Source organism: Balaenoptera acutorostrata, chromosome 3, assembly GCF_949987535.1.
Source record: "Balaenoptera acutorostrata chromosome 3, mBalAcu1.1, whole genome shotgun sequence".
Lineage (NCBI taxonomy): Eukaryota > Metazoa > Chordata > Mammalia > Artiodactyla > Balaenopteridae > Balaenoptera > Balaenoptera acutorostrata.
The window spans coordinates 64,445,145-64,472,415 of NC_080066.1; the positions used below are offsets into that span (position 1 = coordinate 64,445,145).

Here is a 27,271-nt window from a genome sequence, read left to right on the forward strand (position 1 = left end):
ATGGTGGGAAATAAAAGGATAACAAAGACTCTGTCTTTGCCATAAAATTAATGAGATATATTCATAACCATAATTCAAGGAAGAAAATGATAATGTATCTTAGGACTGTCGAGATACAATATTAGATAAGATCAGAGGGAAGATTCTAAGAAGGCATCTGAGCTAGGTCTTAAAGGATCAGTAAAATTTGGGTGTCTATCAGCAGAATTATATTGTCTTACACTATTTGCTACTGCTTGATGTGAATTAATTTGATCTCCCGTAACTATTTTGTAAGGACCTTGAACGTGAGGAATTGTTATCTTCTGCACTCCTATGGTATGCCAGGCTATATATAAGGTAGCCCTTCATACAGGTCTCCCTACAGGTGGGGCTGACAGAGAGGTGGGAGACTTACCCTCAGGCTGTGTTTCTACTCGTAGTGGAGCTGAACTCTCTCCGGAGCCATGTTTATTTTGAGCCATAACTCTAAAGATGTACACAGTCGCTGGCATTAGGTTTTGGATGGTTACCTGCATTTCTCCGGGGCGACTGGTATTTTCAACACGTTCCCTTTGGAGAAAGAGGGATCGATTAGGAAAATTTCCAGAATGTGCAGTTTCATTTTCATTGTAATGCCTATAGATACTATATGACATCAAAATCTTAATAAATCTAAGTCAAATTAACTCTCAAAAAAGGAAATTTTGGGGGGTGGAACAGTGCACAGAATATGGACACTGGCAAAGAGCAATGTCATACATGTCTGATAAATCACTGATGTTCTTGCTTAAACATTACTGATATTGCTGGCCATATTCACAACTTCCTTTCAGAAAAGACACAGAGAGTCTTCTTGGTGCCATCTCAAATGGGGCAGCTGGTCACCAATTCTGTACGCTTTAGGAATCACTGAATTTTAAGGGGTTATCCTCAGGGAGACATATAGAAGGTGATTATAGGTATGACCCAATTGTCACAGACAGTATCAAAGAATGCTGTGTACCTTCTGGATAACAGACTCTCAATAAAAAGAAAATTAGAGATTATTACTTTCAAAACTGAGAACATTAAAAATTTAAATGAATCCAGTCTATAAAATAAGCTAATCATGACTCTGATTTTTATAATTTATTTCTTAAAACAAAAACTCTTCTTGAATGATTTTCAAACTGATTTGAAATGTTTAACAAATCTTATCACAAACAGTACAAATGGCCAGTGGTCTAGTGTTATGAGATGAAAACATAAAAACTGTTATCAGTTAGGTTCTTTAAAAAGGCGGCCTCCAGGCTCTATTTTGGGGGTCTCTGTGTCCACACTTGGGCCCATAATTATGCTCAGTATACTGTACTCACTATAACAAAAACCAGATTATATTTGCTTTCAACAAATATTGTAAAGGAAAATACTTGTTTTAGACAAATAGCTGGTCTTTAAAAATTACTGATCATGTGAGGAAAGATCTGTGTCTATCTTGAGAGAGCAATAAAAGGGCCCAAAACTACTCTGTGGAAGAAATTATTTTAAATTACCTAATAATCTGTTGAATTAAATTCTTACTTTAAAATATTGATAATTTTCCCTGAAGCTACTGATTAAAATTTGTTTAGTTCTACATGACCATATGCCAATTTGTCTGATTGTGTGTGAACATTTGCATTTCGGAGACGTAAGCGTTTTTCAAAAGTTTTCTATAGTTCTTTAAACTACGTTATTTTAATGAAAACAAACAAACAGTACCCACGCACAACGTATTTATAAAGGTTGTCTGTCTACAGTCAGTTAGGTCCATTGGAAAAGAATATCATGGTAACAAAAGTTATTGCTCAGAGACACTTGAGATATCTATAGATATTATTTTCTCTTCAGCTAAATCTCTAAATCACAAGATTTAGAAGGAGAGTATCAACTGATTTCTTATGCTGTGAGGTTTCTGACACTTGATCCAATCACAAATGCTGTCTAAAAGGAAGTATGGTATTTGACACTTCATTAAACTAACAGCTCCACGCCAGAGCACAGAATAGTCTGTTTCGCTCACTGTACATGAAAGTTTAAACAATTTCTCTCTCAGAAAGACAGCCGGGGGGAGGGGGGCACTATCTTATTTTAAATCAGAGTGAGAGTGTCTCATCCATGTTCACATACCACAGAAGCACTAGCAGATGGCTCACACACAGAAGTAGCATCGCAAATGTGTGCTGAATGAATGAATGGAAATTTGCCTTTTGATGTGTAAATCTGATATAGTAATGATATCACGTTTATCTTTTTGTTTGTTCCTATGTAAAAGGGGAAAATACCTAGAACAAATTTCTACAGAAGCATTACAATAAGAAAAAATCAGTAGTAGGTATGATTCCCTAGGATGAAACATCTAGCACCTGAAAAGGCTTCTAACAGTAGATTGGTCTGAGGTCCCAGAACCAAGTCTGTCTAGAAAAAAACTTCTGACTTCAGGAAAGATCCAGGGTGAGTTATGAAGGACAATTCTCATAAATGTGTGAGGTTATCATGGGTCTTAGGTTAGAATGTCTTAGTTAAGAGTCAAAAGAGAAAGGAAAAGATACACTTTATACTAAGACAGTGCTGGGCCAGAAGTTAGGAGCTCCAATTCTAGTTCTGGCAACACTACTAGCTTGCTAGGGGATCGCGGGAAAGTCACCAATTCTTTCTGGGCTTCAGTTTCTTCATGTATTAAATGAAAGAATGAGCCCAGGGTGGTGAACTTTTTCTTAAAGGGCTTGATAGTAAATATCTACAGGCCAAGATGCCAAATGAAAAATATTACCAACCATCTCCACAGTTAAAAATCCAAGTATAACTTTAGTTGGTCCTCCCTATCCACGGCTCTGCATCTGGGAATTCAACCAACCGTGGCTCGTGTAGTACTGTACTACGGATTTACTGAGAAAAACCCACATATAAGTGGATGTGTGCAGTTCAAACCCGTGTTGTTCAAGGGTCAACTGTAGTTACTTGTATAACCTATTAAAATGTAACCGTTTGAAAATGTAAAAACTATTCTTAGCTCTTGGGCCATAAAAATAAAAAGTTTGATTTGGCCCAGGGTCTATAGTGTGCCAGCTCCCGGACTACACTAACAGATACGTAAGGCTTTGTCCAACTCTAAAATGCTATTAATTTCTGGAATAACTTACTCTGTACTTTCCATTTGGTGGCTAACAGAAAATACTGCTGTTTACATTAAAGGCATTGAAAAAAAAAGGTGAACATTTCATAGGTGAAATGGCAGAGGAAGGACCCTTTGGAATTTTGGGAAACTCAGGTACCCAACAGAATTATATAGCTCATGACCAAGGCACATAAGGCCACCTGGTGGTTGAATTATCAAATGCAGGAAGTAGGGGAATTTGTAAATGCAGGCAGCGGCATATATCCTCACATCGAAACGTTTTAAGTCTATGAAGATAATGTATTACCTTCATTTTTTAGATTAGAAAATTTAAACTTATAAAGGTTAAATAAATTTTGTTTATAAAACAAGTAACAGGGATCTAGTCTTTGACTTAGTGTTATTTCTATTCCTTCATTGCTTCTATTCAGAAATCATAATCTTAAAGTAATAAAGCGACAAAAATTATTATTACAATCTCCAAGAATATTCCTTTGAAATATTCCCCGGATTTATTCTGTCTGTTCCAAGTCACTGCTGTCATCTTCATCAGGGCCTACTGCATGCCTAGATCAACCTAACTACTACTGATCTGTCTCCCTGACTCCACCGCTTTTCCTCTCTAATCTTATGCAGTGCTCTCCAAGTACTGCTAATAAAAGTTGTTTAATAAAACCACAGTGTACACTTGCTCAGGAGTCTAAAATGGTCCCTTCTTAACTGATTATGTCAAAATTCCAACACTTGGCTCCAAACTTCCACTTTATTGTAATCTCTTACTAATTCTGACCAAAAACTCTAGGCCAGAGCTTTCTTACTTTCCCATCCTTTCAACAACAGACAACACAAATTAAATTGGATCTTCCTTGCATCTCCTCTTTCTTCACATATACTTGCCCTGTCCTCCTGCCCCTGCCAATTTATCTTCTACATTTTTTCAATTCCAACTTCACTTATTAATCATCTCTGCTTATTTCAACACATGATTCACTAATAAGTGATAGATTTTCATTAAAAACCAAAGTATATATAATTAAAAAAATTAGAAGTCCTAGTTTTTCTCCCTCCTTAAAACCTGTTCCACCCTGAGACCTAAAGGTGGCGTGTAGACCTGTATCTTGACATTTTGGGCAGGATAATTCTTTGTTTTGGTGGGTGGAGGGGAGCTGCCCTGTACATTGTAGGATATTTATCAGCATCTCTGGCTTCTACTCACTAGATGGCAGTAAGCATCCCCTCCCATCTCAGTTGCAATAACCAAAAATGTCAGCAGACATTGCCAAATGCCCATTGGGAGATGGGGGGCAAAACTGTCCCTGGTTGAGAATCACTAATCTAGGCATTTATATACACATCAAAATACATAGATATAAGTCATTAAAAAAATTCCTGCATCATACTTCATATGGATATACATATATTAACTATATGCCCATTCCTCTACCAATGGACATTTACTTTCTTTCCTTTTTTAAATCCTTACAAATAATGCTACAATAAACATTTTTTATGAGTGCCCTATGTGTATGTATATTGGCATATCTATAGGACAGACACCTAGAAGTGTAATTGTTGGGTTGAAAGGAATGTGCATTAAAAACTTTTTTTAAAATTCTGCCAAATCACCTTCTCCAAAGGCTCCTCTAATTTATACTGCCACCAAAATCCTAGATTGGATTTAATCCCAACATTCATCTCACTTAACACTGGATATTATCAACTTAAAATTTCTGCCAGCCTTACAGGTGAAAAATGGTAACTCATCATTTTGTATTTCCAAGATTGTTAGTAATGGTGAAAACTTTTTTTTTTAACTTTAATGGGCTTTCCACTAACTTCTTTGAGGCACCTACTTATACCATCTGCCTCATGAGATATCTTTTACTTGTGATTTGTAAAAGTTCTTTATATAGACTGGGTATCAATACAATCTTTTACAAATGTTAAATTTTTTCCCAGCTTACCGGTTGATAATTTGATTTTGTTTATTATGTTTTATCACATGGAATTTTACAGTTATATAATAAACTCTGTCAATCTCTCCTATATGGTTCCTGAATTTTCTGTCTTCCTTTAAAAGATACATTAAGTGATGAAAATAGCTTCTATATTTTCTTCTAATAGACTTAGAAGTTTTAAAAATACGTCTTGATACATCTATAACTTGTTATACATAAGACAGAGATACAACTTTTATTCCTTCTATTAAATGGAGGTTAATTATGTCAACATTATTTCTTGAATAATTATTATTTCTCCATTCATTAGAATTACTCACTTAACAAGTATCTATTTAGTGCTACTTATAAGCCAGGCTCTGTTCCAGGTGATGGTGATACTCCACTGAACAAGACAAACACCATGAATGCGTTAATAAGAAGAGAAAATTTCTGAGTATTAAGTGTTCTGAAAAAACACAACACAAAAGCTAAAAAACAGAATACAGTGGTATGTTACAGTGATGTTCTGGTAAATGTTTAACAACTGGCTCCGGTTTGTAGCACTTCTCACTGTAAATACTCCCTCTATGCCCAATTTTGAGCTACTGAGCCATGTCATCGGGTTTGCAAAATTTCCTGAAAATTTAACAACTGGCTTGGGAACAAGCCACCAAGTGCTCCACTGTGTGACAGTGACCAAGGGGCTAAGCTGGGTGGGTAGTCATGGAAGACCTGAGAAGGGATCATCTCAGGATGACGGACAAGAAGCCAGACAGTTATTTGTGAGGGAAATGCAGTTCTGGTAGAAGGAACAACAAGGGCAAAGGCCTTGTGATGCACATAAGCTTGCTTCTGAGGAATTACTAAAAGCTTTTTTCCTTCTGTGAAATCCCATGACGTTTGCAATGCGATCTAAAAGCCTACTGGAAACATTTTAAGACAGGTGCTGTTTGGTAGTAATATCTTGCCTTTCTGGGACTAGCTCTATGTTTCCTTATCTTTGTAACTCCCCAAACATCCAGTGCAGTGTTCGGATGAACATTCTATTACCCTGGGAGCAGCTCCACCTATCTGACTCAAATTATGTCACTCAGATGTCTCAAGAGTGTTAAACCAAGGGGTACTGACTTGACGAAGGTGCCTATACTTGCTGAACTTGCCAGTCTGGTATTAAATACAATATATATCAAATGTAAGCACCCTTGTAGAAATACAAGCTTTATTTCATGGGTTAGGGCCGTAACCAAAACAGATTATTTTAGTTTTCTTATTTTGGTGTGAAGTAACAGCACAATGAAGGAATCTACTCAGCAATATTCAGAGTACACAGTCAGCATGTGGCATGGTACCTCCCAAAGAGTTTATAACCTGGTTGGGAAAACAACACAAATACACATAAAATAACAGAAGAGTAACAACTATGGTAGTATTAGATCATGTGTTATCATAATTAAGTGCCAATATCAGTGGCACATACATACAAGAGAAAAGCTGTATGTGCTGAAAAAGGTAGAGAAAGATTTATGAGGGCTTCATGGGGCTTAGTCTGGGCCAAGAAAGATTAACTGAATTTTAGTTTTAGTTGAAAAACTCTTTTTTCAAGGGGGAAGTGACTGAAGAGAACAGACTGGGAAAAAAGGCTGCATAGTGACAGGAATTAGACTGGTTTCATTAGAAAGTGAGCTAACTGGGGTTAAAGGAAAATAAGGTTGGATAGATAAAACAAAGGTAGACTGTGGAGTAAAGCAGCCTGGTGATTCTGGAGAATCTCCAAAAGCAATGGAGAGGCAACGTGAGTTCCTGAAAGAGGTGGAGATGGAGAGAAATTTAATGAAATGCTGTTTTAGGAAAATGAGTCACTAAGTACTCTTGTGTCATCAAGGAGACCCCCCCACCCCACCCCAGAGCTCAGCAGCCCACATCCGGGTAAGGGTGCAGACAGATATTCATTAAGATTACTTTAATAACTACCTTAATTTCTAGAATCTGAAAGTTCTAAGAAAGACATAGCCTATGGGTTGTGCTTGACTGAATCTTATGAAAAAATGGTAGCCCTGGTTACATTTTAATACTTCTAACTTAAATAACTCTCTCCCCAAGTCATCCCAGAGAGGCAGGAAAGAATACCAGGACTTCACTCTGTTTAGGAATTTACTTTTAATGACCTAAAACTAGGTCATCTTGGTGATCATATATTCTGGACTGAAAGCTGGTACAGATTCTACACAGTAAAGAGTCAGGGTGGGGACGTCTGGTCTTGGGTGGACAAGATGCAACCAACCGGCTCCAGACGTACAGGCACTTACCTAGCAACCCCCTCCTTGGTGTAGAAGACAGAGTAGGTAAGGTTGTCCCCGTGAGGATCTGATGCAGGTGTCCGCCATGTCAATTTGATGAAGCGGGTAGAGACCAGGGAGGCCACGACATCCCGAGGAGCTGAAGGCAGTGGTCCAGTTGTGGCTGGTGCTAGATGGTCAGTAGTGGCACTGGTCAGTGAAGTGGGAGGTAATGTTGGGATGGCAACATCTTGTCATGTGCAAATATTGGGGAATATGAAGGGCAAACCACGACGGTTTTAAAAAAGAGAACAGAAAAAACAAAAAACAAAAAAGAAATAAACAAAACCACGATGGGAAATAAAATAAAATGAATGAACATAAAAAAGGCCATTAAACTGAAGGCTAACATGCAGGCCAGGGGTAACTACTGAAAACTAATGGGCACTAGTCAAGGCACATCACTGCAGAGCAAGCAGACTTTCTGGTCACTATAATGGTTGTGGGCAAGGGACAGGGAGTGTGACAGCTAAGAATAAAACATTTCACAGAAGGACACATCAGTGCCCAAGTAATTTTCTTTAATTCTGAAAGCAGCATGCAACATCTGTCGAACTTTGCACATAAAAGTCTTATATATGATAAAACCTCAACATTTTTTTCCCACTTTATCAAAATACGGAATAATGTGTGTAGTATGGATGGGCTTAATTACACTCAACATAGGCCCCAGACTATCATGACCTCACTGCAGAGCTGTGTGTGCCTTTAGCTCTGTAGGAGATTCAAGAGCCAGATCTTCAACTGGAGTCTAATATTGAAGTTTGCTCTCTGTATTTGGCAATACCCAGGGAAGTCTGATAACCTTTCTCAATTCACTAAGTTATAGTTCATTTCCTCTTATCAATTCATTTGACTACAACAGTATAAAATCGTGCATCACAAATTCCAAAGTCACACAAATATAATACTAATTAGGTAGCATATCTGGTACAGTCCTCACTGCAGTGTAATAGATTATGACAGCTTAAAGACCTCAGGGACTTGATGGGACAGATGAAGCAGTGGCAAATCAGAGCTCTGCAAGTCAAAAGCCTCTGTCTGTATGCCTGGAGTCAGCCCATTCTGTTGTTGGACACTTCTGACTTTAGAAGTCCATTCCTAATATTAACCTAAAATCTCCTTCACCTTGGAGTATACGTTTAATCTCACAATTTTCAACTGACGGAATTTATTAGAATTCTGTCATAACCTTAAAGGGGATATTAGAAGAGAGGCAGAGAGGAAAGCATGACAATTCTGGATCTCGTTTTCAATGAAATGGTAGGACAACAACCTCCTGAAAATGTCTATGAATTACAGGAGAATCTTTTAAAGTGAGGCAGTCTAAATAAATATGCCACAGAGAATAAATTCTCCAAGGGAAAGGCAGAGGAAGACCAACGTAAAGTCTCTAGACAGCTACCATTTATTGAGCACTTTCTACATGGCACTCTCGCTCTTTACATGGACTCATTCAATCCTTACAACTCTGTGAAATAGGTACTATCATTGTATCTCTATATTATATATGGAGACTGACATTTAAAAAGGCTAAATCACCCTTCCTAGGAATAGGAAGTGGGGGAGTGTTAAAATCAGCCATGGTTTTCAGCTTAAGAGGCCTCTGGATTTAGCCAATAGAAGTTTTTAGTCCTTGTTGTGCCACTCAGGGTTATGGGAGCAGTCAAGGACTCTTGTTTGTTTCTGTCAATTCCCCTTGCCCTCAAGTCCCGTGAAGGCAATGCAAAGGGCCCAGGATGAATGCCTGCACATGCAGTAGGTGTTACAGGAGAAAAACCCTGAGCTTGTGGGATTTACCACTTTCATAGCAAGGGAAAGCAAGCTCCAGACAAAGAATGGACCTGCTGTGGATATCTTTTTTTTTTTTTTTTAACATCTTTATTGGAGTATAATTTACAATGGTGTGTTAGTTTCTGCTTTATAACAAAGTGAATCAGCTATACATATACATATATCCCCATATCTCCTCCCTCTTGCGTCTCCCTCCCACCTTCCCTATCCCACCCCTCTAGGTGGTCACAAAGCACCAAGCTGATCTCCCTGTGCTGTGTGGCTGCTTCCCACTAGCTATCTATTTTACATTTGGTAGTGTATATATGTCCATGCCACTCTATATGTAATTCAATTCTGTTGTGTTTGGAGACATACTTTGTATGGTTTCAGCCTTTTAAAAGGTACTGAAACTTGTTTTCTGTCCCAGCATATCGTCTATCCTGGCAATTGTTCCATATGTGCTTGGAAAAAAACCTGTATCTGTAGTTGCTGGGTGGCGAGTCTACGATGTCAGCTAGGTGAAGTTGACTGACAGGATTGCTTAATTCCTCTATACTCTTTCTAATTGTTTTATCAGTTTTTGAGAGTAGGATATTGAAATCTCCAACTGTTATCATTGATTTATGTATTTCTTTGAATATACCAATTATAAATGCATATACATCTAACAAAAGAGGCCCAAAATATATGAATCCAAAGAAATCTGTGAAAACCTCAAATATTTGGAAATCAAAAAACACACTCCTAAATAACCCGAGTCAATGACGAAATAGCAAGAAAAAATTTTTAAAAATATTTTTAACTGAATGAAATGAAAATACAACATATTAAAAATGAAGGGATGCAGTTAAAGCAGTGCTTAGAGGGAAATTAAAATACCTTTACTAGAAGATAAGTCTCACATGAATTACCTAAGGTTCTACCTTACTGAAGAGTGTAGACCTTAAGCTTTTTTTCTTTTCTTAATACAGCAGGTTAAGCTTTTTCACACACACAAATAAAGGTAACCATGTGAGGTGATGGATGTGTTAACTAACTTAATTGTTGGAATCCTTTCACAATGTATATGTATCAAATCATTACGTTGTACACTTTAAATATATTACCATTTATTTGTCAATTATACCTCAATAAAGCTGGAAAATATTAAATTAAATTTTAACCACATTCTTAAAAAAATACAAGGGTAAGAAATTAAGAGAAGATGTAAGCTACCAAAATAAAAAATAAAAGAGGGGACAATGCTATGAATCCCACAGATATTAAAAATTATAAGGGAATATTATGAACAAATTTATGCCAATAAATCAGACAACTTAAAGGAAATAAACACATTCCCAGGAAGACAAAAATTACCAAACCTACTCAAGAAGAAATACAAAATCTAGACAGAACTATAATAGATAGAAAAATTTAAATAAAAATCTTCCCACAGTGAAAAGTCCAAGCCCAGACGGTTTCACTGGTGAATGCTATCAAATATTTAAAACAAGAATTAATACTAATCCTTCACAACTCTTTCAGAAAAAGAGTAGAAACACTTCCAACTCATTTTGTGAGGCTAGTATTACTCTGATATAAAAGCCAAAGATACCACATGAAAAGAAAACTACAGAACAACCCTCGTGATCATAGATACAAAAATCTTTGACAAAATATTAGCAAACCATATTTGGTAACATATTAAGAGGATTATAAACCATGATCAAGTAGAATTTATCATAGGAATTCAAGACTAGTTTAACATCCAAAAACCAATGTAATATATTAACAGAAAAAAACCTGATAATCTCAATAGATGCAGAAAAAGCATTTGACAAAATCAGACACCTATTCATAATAAAAACTCTCAACAAATTAGGAAAAGAAGTAAACTTCCTCGACCTAAAAAACCTATGGTGAACATTATACTTAAATGGTGAAGGAATAAATGCTTTTTCCCCAACATTGGAAATAAGGACGTTAGCTCCTGCTTCTTATATTAAGCATTGTACTGGTCCAAGCCAGTGCAAGAAGGCAAGAAAAAGAGAAAAACTGAATAAAGATTAAAAAGGAAAAAGTAATACTGTTTTTATTTGTAATTAATAATTAACTGAGTAGAAAACTCTAATGAATCTAGCAAAAAAAAAAAAAAGCTACCAAAACGAATAAATATGTTTAGCAAGGTCATAGGATACAAGGTCAATATATAAAAACCAACTCTATTTCTCTGTACTAGGAATGAACAATCCAAAAGTAAAATTAAGAAAACAACTCCATTTACAACAGCATCAAAAAAGAATAAAATATTTAAGAATAAATTTAATGGAAGAAGCATAAGATTTGTACCCTGAAAACTACAACTCATTGCTGAGAGAAATTTTTTAAACTCTAAATAAATAAAGATCTAAATGAAAAGATCTAAATAAATAAATGTTCATGGATTAGAAGACTTAATGTTGTTAAGATGATAAGCTGCCCCTAAAATTTAATATTAAGATCTGCAAAAGATCTAGAATAGCCAAAATAATTCTGAAAAAGAAGCAAATGGTTGGAGGACTTGGATTACCCAATTTCAAAACTTACTATAAAGCTCTAGTAATTGAGACAGTCCAGCATACGAATAGGCATATAGATCAGTGAAAGAGAATTGAGAGTCCAGAAGTATGCCCCTATATTTGTGGTCAACTGATTTTCAGCTAAGGTGTCCAGAAGTTTCAATGTGGTAAGAACAGTCTTTTCAACAACTGGTGCTGGTACAACTACATAACCCCATGCAAAGCAATGAACTTAGATCCTTACTTAACACCACATACAAAGATTAACTCAAAACAGCTCCTAGACTTAATAGAAGAACTAAAACTTCTGAAAAAATATACAGGGGAAAGTCTTTGTGCCTTGGGTTAGAAAAGTATTCTTAGACATGATAACAAAAGCAGAAGATATAGAAGAAAAAAACAGATAAGTTATATTTTATTAAAAATAAAAACTTCAGCACATTAAGGAAAACACAACGAAGTAAATGGTAAGCCAGAGACTGGCAGAAAATGTTTCCAAAGCGTGTATCTGATGCAGGACTTGAACATATAATTCAGAATATATATTCAGGATCAGAATATATAATGAACTTTTATAAATTAGTAAGAAAACAAGCCAATTTAAAAATGGGCAAAAGACTTGAAAAGTCATTTCACCAAAAAGAACATACAAATGGCTAATAAACATGTGAAAATGTGCTCAACATCAATGTCATTAGGAAAACGTGAATTAAAATCACAATAAGATACTATTACAGGGACTTCCCTGATGGCGCAGTGGTTAAGAATCCACCTGCCAATGCAGGGGACACGGGTTCGATCCCTGGTCCAGCAAGATCCCACATGCCGTGGAGCAACGAAGCCCTTGTGCCACAACTACTGAGCCTGTGCTCTAGAGCCCATGAGCCACAACTACTGAGCCCGCAAGTCACAACTACTGAAGCCTGTGCGCCTAGAGCCCGTGCTCCGCAACAAGAGAAGCAACCGCGATAAGAAGTGCACGCACTGCAACGAAGACCAAACACAGCCAAAAATTAATAATTAAAAAAAAGCCAAAAATAAATAAATAAATAAATAAAATTAAAAAAAAAAATGGGGTTTCCCTGGTGGCGCAGTGGTTGAGAATCTGCCTGCCAATGCAGGGGACACGGGTTCGAGCCCTGGTCTGGGAGGATCCCACATGCCGCGGAGCAACTAGGCCCGTGAGCCACAACTACTGAGCCTGCGCGTCTGGAGCCTGTGCTCCGCAACAAGAGAGGCCACGATACTGAGAGGCCCGCGCACTGCGATGAAGAGTGGCCCCCGCTTGCCGCAACTAGAGAAAGCCCTCGCACAGAAACGAAGACCCAACACAGCCAAAAATAAATAAATAAATAAAATTAAAAAAAAAAAAAAAGGTACTACTACACACCCACTACAACGGTTACAAACAAAAAAGGTACACAGTACTTAGTGTTGGAAAAACTGGAATCCTCATACATTGTTGGGAATGTATTAATTCCTTCAATTGATGAACACGAATTGTCTCCATTTATTATTTACATCTTTAATTTCTTTAAAAAATGTTTTATAGTTTTCTGAGCATAAGTTGTGAGCTTCTTTTGTTCAATTTATTATGTATTTTATTCTTTTTGATGCTATTATACATGAAATTGTTTTCTTAATTTCAATCTCAGATTGTTCCTGCAAGTATATATAAACACAAATGATTTATGTATACTGATACTGACTTGCTAAGCTTATTTATTAGTTCTAATAGTTTACTCATGGATTCTTCATGATTTTCTGTGTACAAAATGATGTTATCTGTAGAGAGTTTTACATATCATACTTCAATAATACTGTTGAAAAGAATGAAATGGTTTAGACTGACTAGCTGCAACAATTAAACAATATTTTTTTTCTAGTGTAAAATAGCAATAGTTACTGAGTCCTAGGACCTTTCTGTTGCTCAAAGCACCTGAGCTTAAAATCAACCTATCTGAAGCCATCACAAAATTAAAATGTCCAGAAACTACTCAAAGGTTTCACAGGTATGCCAAGTGATTATCAAGGATCCTAAAGCATAAGTGAACTATACAGATATCTAGGCCAAATGTAGTAAAAATCTGTTACTTAAAATAAAAAAAAAAAAAAGGTCTGATTATATTAAGAATTAGGCTGGTTGCTTTTCCTTCTGCCACCAGAGTTCATTTGTGAAAATAAAAGATCTGATGATGTGCTCGCTTTGGCAGCACATATACTAAAATTGGAATGATACAGGGAAGATTAGCATGCTCCCTGCGCAAGGATGACACGCAAATTCATGAAGGGTTCCATATTTTTAAAAATTCTCTAGAAGGGATCAATAGCAGAATAACTGAGGCAGAAGAATGGATAAGTGACCTGAAAGATAAAATAGTGGAAATAACTACTGCAGAGCAGAATAAAGAAAAAAGAATGAAAAGAATTGAGGACGGTCTCAGAGACCTCTGGGACAACATTAAACGCACCAACATTCGAATTATAGGGGTCCCAGAAGAAGAAGACAAAAGGAAAGGGACTGAGAAAATATTTGAAGAGATTATAGTTGAAAACTTCCCAAATATGGGAAAGGAAATAGTTAATCAAGTCCAGGAAGCACAGAGATTCCCATACGGATAAATCCAAGGAGAAACACGCCAAAACACATATTAATCAAACTATCAAAAATGAAATACAAAGAAAAAATATTAAAAGCAGCAAGGGAAAAACAACAAAAAACATACAAGGGAATCCCCGTAAGGTTAACAGCTGATCTTTCAGCAGAAACTCTGCAAGCCAGAAGGGATTGGGAGAACATATTTAAAGTGATGAAGGAGAAAAAACTACAACCAAGATTACTCTACCCAGCATGGATCTCATTCAGATTAGACAGAGATATTAAAACCTTTACAGACAAGCAAAAGCTAAGAGAATTCAGCACCACCAAACCAGCTTCACAACAAATGCTAAAGGAACTTCTCTAGGCAGGAAACACAAGAGAAGGAAAAGACCTACAATAACAAACCCAAAACAATTAAGAAAACGGTAATAGGAACATACATATTGATAATTACCTTAAATGTAAATGGATTAAATGCTCCCACCAAAAGACACAGACTGGCTGAATGGATACAAAAACAAGACCCGTATATATGCTGTCTACAAGAGACCCACTTCAGACCTAGGGACACATACAGACTGAAAGTGAGGGGATGGAAAAAGATATTCCATGCAAATGGAAATCAAAAGAAAGCTGGAGTAGCAATTCTCATATCAGACAAAATAGACTTTAAAACAAAGACTATTACAAGAGACAAAGAAGGACACTACATAATGATCAAGGGACCGATCCAAGAAGAAGATATAACAATTGTAAATATTTATGCACCCAACATAGGAGCACCTCAATACATAAGGCGAATACTAACAGCCATAAAGGGGAAATCGACAGTAACACAATCATAGCAGGAGACGTTAACACCCTACTTTCACCAATGGACAGATCATCCAAAATGAAAATAAATAAGGAAACACAAGCTTTAAATGATACATTAAACAAGATGGACTTGATATTTATAGGACATTCCATCCGAAAACAACAGAATACACTTTCTTCTCAAGTGCTCATGAAACATTCTTCAGGACAGATCATATCTTGGGTCACAAATCAAGCCTTGGTAAATTTAAGAAAACTGAAACCATATCAAGTATCTTTTCCGACCACAACACTATGAGACTAGATATCAATTACAGGAAAAAATCTGTAAAAAATACAAACACATGGAGGCTAAACAACACACTACTTAATAACCAAGAGATCACTGAAGAAATCAAAGAGGAAATAAAAAAATACCTACAAACAAATGACAATGAAAACACAATGACCCAAAACCTACGGGATGCAGCTAAAGCAGTTCTAGGAGGGAAGTTTAAAGCAATACAATCCTACCTTAAGAAACAAGAAACATCTCAAATAAACAACCTAACCGTACACCTAAAGCAATTAGAGAAAGAAGAAAAGAACCCCAAAGTTAGCAGAAGGAAAGAAATCATAAAGATCAGATCAGAAATAAATGAAAAAGAAATGAAGGAAATGATAGCAAAAATCAATAAAACTAAAAGTTGGTTCTTTGAGAAGACAAAATTGATAAACCATTAGCCAGACTCATCAAGAAAAAAAGGGAGAAGACTCAAATCAATAGAATTAGAAATGAAAAAGGGGAAGTAACAACTGACACTGCAGAAATACAAAGGATCATGAGAGATTACTACAAGCAACTATATGCCAATAAAATGGACAACCTGGAAAAGATGGAGAAATTCTTAGAAATGCACAACCTTCCGAGACTGAACCAGGAAGAAACAGAATATATGAACAGACCAATCACAAACACTGAAATTCAAACTGTGACTAAAAATCTTCCAACAAACAAAAGCCCAGGACCAGATGGCTTCACAGGCAAATTCTATTAAACATTTAGAGAAGAGCTAACACCTATCCTTCTCAAACTCTTCCAAAATATAGCAGAGTGAGGAACACTCCCAAACTCATTCTACGAGGCCAACATCACCCGGATACCAAAATCAGACAAAGATGTCACAAAGAAAGAAAACTACAGGCCAATATCACTGATGAACATGGATGTAAAAATCCTCAACAAAATACTAGCAAACAGAATCCAACAGCACATTAAAAGGATCATACACCATGATCAAGTGGGGTTTATCCTGGGAATGCAAGGATTCTTCAATGTATGCAAATCAATCAATGTGATACACAATATTAACAAATTGAAGGAGAAAAACCATATGATCATCTCAATAGATGCAGAGAAAGCTTTCGACAAAATTCAACACCCATTTATGATAAAAACCCTCCAGAAAGTAGGCATAGAGGGAACTTACCTCATCATAATAAAGGCCATATATGACAAACCCACAGCCAACGTCGTTCTCAATGGTGAAAAACTGAAACCATTTCCACTAAGATCAGGAACAAGACAAGGTTGCCCACTCTCACCACTATTATTCAACATAGTTTTGGAAGTTTTAGCCCCAGCAATCAGAGAAGAAAAAGAAATAAAAGGAATCCAAATTGGAAAAGAAGAAGTAAAGCTGTCACTGTTTGCAAATGACATGATACTATACACAGAGAATCCTAAATATGCTACCAGAAAACTAATAGAGCTAATCAATTAATTTGGTAAAGTAGCAGGATACAAAATTAATGCACAGAAATCTCTTGCATTCCTATACACTACTGATGAAAAATCTGAAAGGGAAACTAAGGTAACACTCTCATTTACCATTGCAACAAAAAGAATAAAATATCTAGGAATAAACCTACCTAAGGAGACAAAAGACCTGTATGCAGAAAATTATAAGACACTGATGAAAGAAATTAAAGACGATACAAATAGATGGAGAGATATACCATGTTCTTGGATTGGAAGGATCAACATTGGGAAAATGACTATACTACCCAAAGCAATCTACAGATTCAATGCAATCCCTATCAAAATACCACTGGCATTTTTCACAGAACTACAACAAAACATTTCACAATCTGTATGGAACACAAAAGACCCCGAATAGCCAAAGCAATCTTGAGAAAGAAAAACGGAGCCGGAGGAACCAGCCTCCCTGACTTCAGACTATACTACAAAGCTACAGTAATCGAGACAGTATGGTACTGGCACAAAAACAGAAATATAGATCAAGGGAACAGGATAGAAAGCCCAGAGATAAACCCACTCACATATGGTCACCTTATCTTTGACAAAGGAGGCAAGAATATACAGTGGAGAAAAGACAGCCTCTTCAATAAGTGGTGCTGGGGGCTTCCCTGGTGGCGCAGTGGTTGAGAATCTGCCTGCCAATGCAGGGCACACGGGTTCGAGCCCTGGTCTGGGAAGATCCCACATGCCGCGGAGCAACTAGGCCCGTGAGCCACAATTACTGAGCCTGCGCGTCTGGAGCCTGTGCTCCGCAACAAGAGAGGCCGCGATAGTGAGAGGCCCGCGCACCGTGATGAAGAGTGGCCCCCACTTGCCACAACTAGAGAAAGCCCTCGCACAGAAACGAAGACCCAACACAGCCATAAATAAATAAATAAATAGATTTAAAAAAAAAAAAATAAGTGGTGCTGGGAAAACTGGACAGCTACATGTAAAAGAGTGAAATTAGAACACTCCCTAACACCATACATAAAAATAAACTCAAAATGGATTAAAGACCTAAATGTAAGGCCAGACACTATCAAACTCTTAGAGGAAAACATAGGCAGGACCCTCTATGACATAAATCACAGCAAGATCCTTTTTGACCCATCTCCTAAAGAAATGGAAATAAAAAGAAAAATAAACAAATGGGACCTAATGAAACTTAAAAGCTTTTGCACAGCAAAGGAAACTATAAACAAGAGGAAAAGACAACCCTCAGAATGGGAGAAAATATTTGCAAATGAAGCAACTGACAAAGGATTAATCTCCAAAATTTACAAGCAGCTCATGCAGCTCAATATCAAAAAAACAAACAACCCAATCCAAAAATGGGCAGAAGACCTAAACAGACATTTCTCCAAAGATGATATACAGATTGCCAACAAACACATGAAAGGATGCTTAACATCACTAATCATTAGAGAAATGCAAATCAAAACTACAATGAGATATCATCTCACACCAGTCAGAATGGCCATCATCAAAAAATCTACAAACAATATATGCTGGAGAGGGTGTGGAGAAAAGGGAACCCTCTTGCACTGTTGGTGGGAATGTAAATTGATACAGCCACTATGGAGAACAGTATGGAGGTTTCTTAAAAAACTAAAAATAGAACTACCATATGACCCAGCAATCCCACTACTGGGCATATACCCTGAGAAAACCATAATTCAAAAAGAGTCATGTACCACAATGTTCATTGCAGCTCTATTACAACAGTCAGGACATGGAAGCAACCTAAGTGTCCATCAACAGATGAATGGATAAAGAAGATGTGGCACATATATACAATGGAATATTACTCAGCCATAAAAAGAAACGAAATTGAGTTATTTGTAGTCAGGTGGATGGACCTAGAGTCTGTCATACAGAGTGAAGTAAGTCAGAAAGAGAAAAAGAAATACTGTGTGCTAACAGATATATATGGAATCTAAGAGAGAAAAAAAAAAAGTTCATGAAGAACCTAGGGGCAAGATGGGAATAAAGACACAGACCTACTAGAGAATGGACTTGAGGATATGGGGAGGGGGAAGGGTAAGCTGTCAGAAAGTGAGAGAGTGGCATGGACATATATACACTACCAAACGTAAAATAGATAACTAGTGGGAAGCAGCCGCATAGCACAGGGAGATTACCTCGGTGCTTTGTGATCACCTAGAGGGGTGGGATAGGGAGGGTGGGAGGGAGGGAGACGCAAGAGGGAAGAGATATGGGAACATATGTATATGTATAACTGATTCACTTTGTTATAAAGCAGAAACTAACACACCATTGTAAAGCAATTATAATCCAATAAAGATGTTAAAAAAAAAAGAAAAAAAATACACTTTAGTTATAAATGAGATTTTGTTTAAGGCCTTTTACAGGTACTGAGATACCTGTTTTTTTGGTTTGTTTTCTGTGATGTAATATTTTATGTTACATCAATTTGTGTTAATGTTGAAGTGTACTCATATTCACCTCCTTGGTAATGTATTGTTATCATTATTTTATTTTGCCATTGTATGTGTTTTGCTAAGATTTTATTTGGGACGCTTGTATCTATATTCATTCAAAAGGCCAGGTCAGGTGTTTCTATTATGATTAAGCTGGCTTTCTAAAAGGACACGAGAAATTCTATATTTTTTCTGTGCTGTGCAAGAGTATAAATAATTAATATGAGAGTAATATAAAAATTATCCATAAAGCAATTCAGATCTGGAGTCCTAATGCGGAAGGATATTCATCAACAATTTTAAAAAATCCTGGTTGTTATATTTAGATTTTCTACTATTTCTTGAGTCAGTAATTATTCCTTAAAATCATTCATGAGAATTTAGATCAATATAGTAAAGTGAGCATGCTCATTACCTTATGGGGAGGAAAATAAAGGAAAAAGTGTAACAAGTGTAACAAGTAGATCAGAAATGTTGCAGAATGCATGAAAGCAAGACAGAAGAATAGAGCAGATATAGGGAGCCAAGTGCTACCCAACATGCTGTAGGGCAGCGGTCCCCAACATTTTTGGCACCAGGGACCGGTTTTGTGGAAGACAATTTTTCCACAGATCGGGGCGGGGGGGGGTGGTTGGGAGGAGATGGTTCAGGCAGTAATGTGAGCGATGGGGAGCGGCAGATGAAGCTTCACTTGCACGGCCCAGGGGTTGGGGACCCCTGATGTAGGAGACGCTGTCGCAGAGATGAGCGTGGTCCCGTGTAGTCCCAATGCCATAGTCAACAGGTGGGTATAAAAAGTGGAGGAGTAACTCCTCAGGGTGATGAAGTGGGAAGCAGTGCTCAACCTCCTCCCTCTGCCCCTCCCCCCCACACTGCTTGCAGTGCGGCCCAGCAGTGGGAAGCCCTCAGAGGTTCTGGTTCACAAGGCACCAGCCCACCCCACCCGGTAACCCTATTGGTGACCAAACTACACAGAAAAGCATAGGCAGAGAAACAGAGGGTCTTACAAGCCTTGCAAAATATGAATTCGCTGTTTTTGTAGGTTAGAAAATAGTCAGACATCAGTAATAACATTTGGTTAACCTGCTTTGAACCACCAGGAAAGATCGATACTTAATTGCATTAAAAGAAGGAACAATATCCACAGGTAAAATTGCAAAAAGAAGAAACAAAAACAGCAAAAAACACTTTTCAATAAGTAAAATAAATATTGTCAGTGATGATCAAGAAGACCATTGCATTCACAGAAAAGAATCAACTCGACTTCTGCCTTAAGATTGAAATTTCTTCACAGAAAATCTTTGCCAATACCTAAAGAAATGAGTAAAAATTAAGAAACAAGCTACCTCTCTCCCATTAGAAAATGTATCAGGAAGGAAGGAAGGAAGGGAGGGAGGGAGGGAGGGAGGAAGGAAAGAAAAAGAGAGGAGACCTAATTCAATTTGAGCAGAGCTGGGGATAAACTTGACTGCTCTTATGTCTGTTTCAATCCCTAGAAACCATTCTGGTGAAGAGACATAAACCTGAGAAATTTGACTAATATTCCCAAGTCTGGAGAGATGAAAACTGAGGAGGCAGCTTTATCTTTTGACTTTTCTGATCAATAAGTAATAGAAATTACTGGGGAGCAGTGAAAGCATGAGATATATTGCTGGGTGGCCTCATCCAATTGCCAGAGTAAAAACACTGATGATAGAAAAGATTTTCAAGAATGAGCAAAAAAAAAAAAATCTAAAACAGTAATGTGAAAAGTATATTGGTGTTGACTTTTAGGAAGGTGAGTTGCCACCCTCTATCAAACTAGAAATGATAAATCCTTCCAGGAATTTATGCTAAAGAAATACTTGCACTTGTGCCCTAAGATGCAGAGATGCTCAATTTCCATGTTGTTGATAACAGCAAAGTTGCTAACATCCTAAATGTCCATCAACAGAGACGTGGTTAAGTAATTTAAAAGGTTACCTTCCCAAGGAACACGGTGAAGCTGTAAAATTGGCTGAGTTAGATCCACATGTCAACACTAGATTTACCATCAACTCATTTGCTTAAGTGAAAAAGGAAGTTCCAGAGCAGCATGGATAATATTATCTCACAGGTAGATTTTCCCACATGACACCGAAGACATAAATACACACATATGTAAATGCCTCAGTGGGGGAAAACAATGAACACTCAACCCTTGGCGGTGGTTATCTTTAAGAAGAAGAGTTCAAGAGATATGGAAAGTGGGATTTCTTGGTTTTGCTGTACTTAATTGTTTGATTTCTTTCTATGACAATATGCTCATGTTTCACTTGTATAATATTTGCTTAATAAACATAAAACATGCTAAAAAAAAAAAAAAAAAGATCTGATGATCACATCACTTCCCCAAACTACCTACAGAATAAAGTCCAAACACCTCAGCACAGTGTTCAAGGTCCTCTACAGATTGGTCCCATCCAGCTTTCCAGTCTCATTTCCAGGACATGCTGTGCTCTACGTTTGCCTGGTTACTGAACAAGAATGGACTTTCCAGGTCTGTACCTATGTTCACACCACCATTAGGTTTAGAGCGATGAACAACATGTAAATCTGACTCGAGTCAAAGACAACTGGGAAATTTGTTTGAGAAAAGGTATTATACCTTGAAAATTTGAACATCAAAAATGCTGTTAGCTTTGACCTGCTGCTCAAACGCCTGGCAGTAGCTTCACGCTGGCACTTTCACTGATACCTAATGATCTCAATCAGCTCTTAAGTGGAACTAACTGAAGTGATCTATGTGAGATCCTGAAGGATTATGTTTCTCCTGATCTAGCTTTTTGTTACTTGAATTAATCATCAGAGCTACTCTTCATTTTTCTGAGAAATCACTTTCAAAATCCAGCTACATTGTGGTTGATGGCTCCAGTTTAATGATACATTAGATTTGTGACAAAGTGTCACTTCTAGTACATTATAATTATGAGCTGAACCAATAGATCTATGCACTTAAAACAGTTTCTAGGTAGAGATCATTAAATTCTGTGCTGGGCACGTTACTCTCGGTTAAGTGGATCCAGTTATCCTAATTTGACACCCACTCATACCAGCCAAGCGAGCTGTGAGCAGGCACATTTAAATTTTCTTTTGAAACTCTGCTTTGAAATTTTCAAGATTTGTTTTAAAAATTTTTTTCTTTTTCATAATCTTTCTTTGAAGACAGATTAGTTTTAGAACTTCTTTCAAAATCTTCTCAACTCCTTCAGAAGTTAAGAAAGTATCTTGGGGAAAATGTCTCTTTTGCTGCCCCCACATTTCCTTGTGTAAAGGAATTACTTTGTATTCCCCAAGAACATCCACAGCAGCATTATTCAGAATTCAGTGTTCAGAACTGAGTCAGATTTACATGGTGCTTATTGCTCTAAACATAACAGCGATGTGAACACAAGTACGGTTCCACAGAGCATTTCTTTGCGGAAACAATCATATTTGGAAGATTGTGGAGATTGGCCATGCTTATCAGCATGTTGAAGACTCACAGCAATTTTGTAGGAGGAAAACCAGTTCAGTTTGTTAACCTAGCATTTCTCATTCTTATTCGATCATGAAATCCCTTTTCCCCCAAACAGTAATCCAGTTTGAGCAATACTGAACTAAATGATACGTGAGCTAGTACCTAGCAGAGAGATCCTTTACAAGAGCCCCTGCCTGAAAACCTCCAGTCATTGTTCAACTGCTTTGGTAGATAATCTATTTCATATTTTTTAATTTAAAAATCAAAATGCGATAATAAGCTTGTTATAAAAGTTATTTATACATTACATAAATATACAAAGTATAAGAATCAAAGTTTCACTTTTCATCATCTCCAAAATACCACTGTTAAAAGTCTGGTGCATGTTCTTCCAAATATTTTCCTTTTCATGATACACTTATACATACACATAAGTATGAGAATGAAATTATACCAAACATGTTGCTTTCCAAACTGCTGTATGATATAATGTATCTCTAAGAGCTTCCTATTAGTATATATAAACAGACCTGAATATTCTCAATTGCTGCATATTATTCTAAAATACAAATACATCACAATTTTATTCATCATTTCTTTATGTTGCTTACATTTATGCTGTTTAATTAATTAATTAAGGCTCCTATGGGCAATGTTTCTGTAAACTTTCCTATACATGTATCTTTGTGTACAGGTATACACATTTCTGTAAGACAAATTCCTAAAAGCGAAAATGTCAAGCCAAAGGTTTGTAAATGTGAAAGCTGAGAGATGAAGGTTATTTTGGCTTCAGTTTTAGGACAAAGGGCCAAATACATTTCTGGGTCCACCACTTTATTAAAATACCCCAGACAACAAATAGGACAAGAAAGAGGAACACAAACTCCATTTTGGACGAAACTGAGTAATATCTGTAATCCCAACCCAAAATATATGAAAAAAGAAGGGAGAGAGAAGAGAAGTAAATTAATTAATGGAGCAAAGTCAATCTAAGTGCCTCCAGAGGGACACACTGATGAGACTCAAACCAACCGACCTTGAGGAACTGGCAGCACTTCAGGAGACAGGGATGATGTGGGGGTAGAGGACTTAAGAGCTTTTAAATCTCCAACTCACCCCTGAAGATGGGAGGTTTACACTCAGGAGAAACTAAATCAGAGAGGCTGTGAGCTCAGAGGAGACCATCAGAGGGATTAAGACCACATACTAAAAACATGGAACTGCCTATCTCCCTCCTCAACAGGTTCCAGTAGGTTGGCAATCAGGTAGGCTTACTATCACTAGGTAGAAGACTGAAGCGTCCCTCTCTGAATAAACTGAGCAGAAGCAGAGAAGACTCAGAAATACTGCTCTCCAGTGAGGTCCCAGCAACAGTTATAGAAAAAATTGGCTACCCAATTATTCTATAATAAAGCTCAGCAGTTAAAAAGCTTTACCCCCAAAATGGAAAACAGGGTATTTACACAATCTCAAGGTGTAACACCTAAAATATTTATTGATTACAAAGAGAAAAATTATAACTTCCCAATGGAGAAATCTGGCAGAAACCACCATAACCACATGATCAAGCTGACATTACCAAATAATAAGACATATTGATATCATGTACCCCTGATTTGGGTGTATTGAAAAGGGCACATCAATTCTGTAGTATTTGTCCCCCCAAAAGTCCATACCTTAATGTAATCATGAGAAAACACCAGACAAATGCAAACTGAGAACATTATACAAAATACCTGACCAATACTTTCTGAAAGTGTCAAGGGCAGGACAGACAAGGAAAGACTGAAGACCATTTGCAGATTGAAGGAGACCAAGGAGATGTGACAACTAAATGCAATGTGCAATTCAAAAGTGGATTTGGAACAGAAAAAGGGCATTAGTGGAAGAACTGGTGAAATCAGAACAAACTTTGTAGTTTGGTTAATAGTTAACCGATGTCAATTTCTTAGTTTTGTTTACAGTATCAAAGTTATACAAGATGTTACAGTATCACAGTTATATAAGATGTTAACATTAGATGAAGTTGGTGAAGACTATATTATAAGAACTCTGCACAATCTTTGTAACATTTTTGTAATTCTAAAGTTACTTCAAAATAAAGTTTTAAAAAAGGCCCATTTATATAAACAAAGCTTTCAACACTTTTTAAAATACAATACTTTCAAATATGAATGAATTTCCAAAGACTACTTTGACAAGTATTTGGGGGTAGTTCTCTTATTTGATCAAATTTCCCCAGTTTTTTCTTCTCTTCCCTTTATAACATGGTTCCAGAATCTTTTTATAAACTCTCAAAACAAAGTTGCCAAAACATACACAAAGATACTATCTATTTTTGTTATTGTAATAAAAATTAAGAAAGCTTCCTGGCATCCATATCACACTGATGAAATCTACAGAGCCAGCAGTAACCTAAAAGCCATATGATTTCTCATATGTGGTACTAAGAAGAATTTCACTATCTTATACTGCAATTATGTAATTATTTAAAATTAATTATATACTGCTTGTACAGAGCTATATGAAAAGAATGTTCTGTGTAGAGCTGTGTTAATAGTGATTATATTAGCATTAACTTACATGAACCTTTAGGCACAGTTCAACAAGATAGTTGAAAAGAGAAATTTATATTTGTTAGCATCATTGCTTTTCCTTAATTCTGGCAAACTTCTGCTCCTCCAAGGGTTATTTCAGATATCATATTTTTCCATACTAGAATTTCCATTTAGTTCTTTTTTACATTTCCGTTTCTTTACTGAACTACCATTTGTTCCCTCACTATGTTCATATTTTCCTTTATATCTTTGAACACATTTATAATAGCTGCTTTAAAATTCCTTGTCTGCTAATTTCATCATGTCTTCCATTTCTGGGTTTGTTTTCTACTGACTGACTTTTCTCCAGATTGTGGTTCACATTTCATTTTCCTTTTTTTTTGGCCACTAATTTTGATTATATGCTAGACATTGTGTATGCTACCTGTTGGTTGTTTGAATTTTGTCATTTTCTTAAGTAGAGTGTTGAACTTTGTTCTGGCAGGCAGTTAACCCAACTTGTTCCTTTCAAGGTGTGTTTTAAGCTGTTAGGATGGTTCTACAGTAGCCTTGAACCTAGAGCTGTATTAGCCCTATTCTTAAAATACAGCCTTTCTATAGTATCTGCTGAATACCTGGTGTGTTTTATGAGACCTCTCTCTACGCTAGTTGAACAGAATGTGACTATTTCTCACTCTGTGTATGCTCCAGTAATTTTTCAGCTTTCCAGCAGCTGTTCTTTCCTTAGTAGGTGTTCTTTGTCTGGACTGTGGAGAGTTTTGCTCTGTTTATGTGCAGCTTAGTATTTAGTAAAAGACTCAAGGGGAACCCTATACAGTTTTCTTGAGCTTCTTTGCACATCTTTCTTCTCTCCAGCAGCCTGCCCCACAAATTCCACTACCTTTCTAGCCCTAAACTCTGTTCTCTGTCTCCTTAGCTCACTGAGACTGCTAAGCTGCCTGCTCCCCTCTCCCAACCCTGTACTCCAGTCTGGAAAGTGCCTCCAGGAAGAAAGCTGGGGGGTCATCTCTTAAGGATTATGGTCTTGCATATTTTTAAATGTCTAGAAACATTTATTTCATTTATTTTGTCCAATTTTCTAGTTGTTTACATGAGGAGGGCCAGTCCAATACTGGTTACTCTGGAATGCATACTCAGAAAAGTATAACTTCCAAGTACTTTTAAAATATTACAATAATACCCTTACAAAGAATTGTAATTAAAAAAACCCATTGTATGGGCTTCCCTGGTGGCGCAGTGGTTGAGAGTCTGCCTGCTGGTGCAGGGGACGCGGGTTCGAGCCCTGGTCTGGGAGGATCCCACATGCCGCGGAGCGGCTGGGCCCGTGAGCCACAACTACTGAGCCTGCGCGTCTGGAGCCTGTGCCCCGCAGCGGGAGGGGCCGCGATGGTGAGAGGCCCGCGCACCGCGATGAAGAGCGGTCCCCGCACCGCGATGAAGAGTGGCCCCCACTTGCCGTAACCGGAGAAGGCCCTCGCACGAACCGAAGACCCAACACAGCCAAAAAAAAAATAAAATATAAAAAAAAAAAAAAAAAAAAAAAACCCATTGTATTAAAAGCATTTCTAAGCTCTGATCATTATAGGAAACATTTATGTATTTTTACATTAATTGTTGTATTCATTTGTTTCCTTTGCAGGAACTAATATCTACTACACATTCAATAAATATTTGCTCAGTGACTGAATAAATAAAAACTAAGGAAACACTTAAGAACAAAAATATGTAATTGTGGGGATATGAAGGACTTTAAAATATACGTTTACATCATAAAGAAAACTTCTGAAGCTGAATTTCTAAAGAGGACTTATTTAATTTACGTGAAAATAAAAACTTTTAACTACAGAAAGCTAGGCAGTTTCTCCTAACATTCTAATCTAAGTAAT

The 27,271-nt window shown here is 37.0% G+C and overlaps 1 protein-coding gene and 1 non-coding gene across 8 annotated transcripts in view; one reads left to right on the forward strand and one right to left on the reverse strand.

Moving 5' to 3' along the window:
- NEO1 (neogenin 1) overlaps positions 1–27,271 on the reverse strand; it is a 248,202-nt gene that overhangs the window by 58,701 nt on the left and 162,230 nt on the right. For 5 of the 7 annotated variants that reach the window (XM_057543239.1, XM_057543240.1, XM_057543243.1 and 2 more), the window contains 2 exons: positions 7,365–7,584; positions 398–552 (listed from right to left, as the gene is read on the reverse strand). In XM_057543239.1, coding sequence (XP_057399222.1) covers positions 398–552; positions 7,365–7,584 — 375 coding nt within the window. The remainder of the gene's footprint in view (positions 1–397; positions 553–7,364; positions 7,585–27,271) is intronic. The other 2 variants (XM_057543244.1, XM_057543241.1) reach the window with 1 other exon arrangement.
- LOC114235943 (U6 spliceosomal RNA) lies at positions 13,905–14,011 on the forward strand. The gene has a single exon (XR_003622014.1). It is a non-coding gene; the product is annotated as a U6 spliceosomal RNA (small nuclear RNA).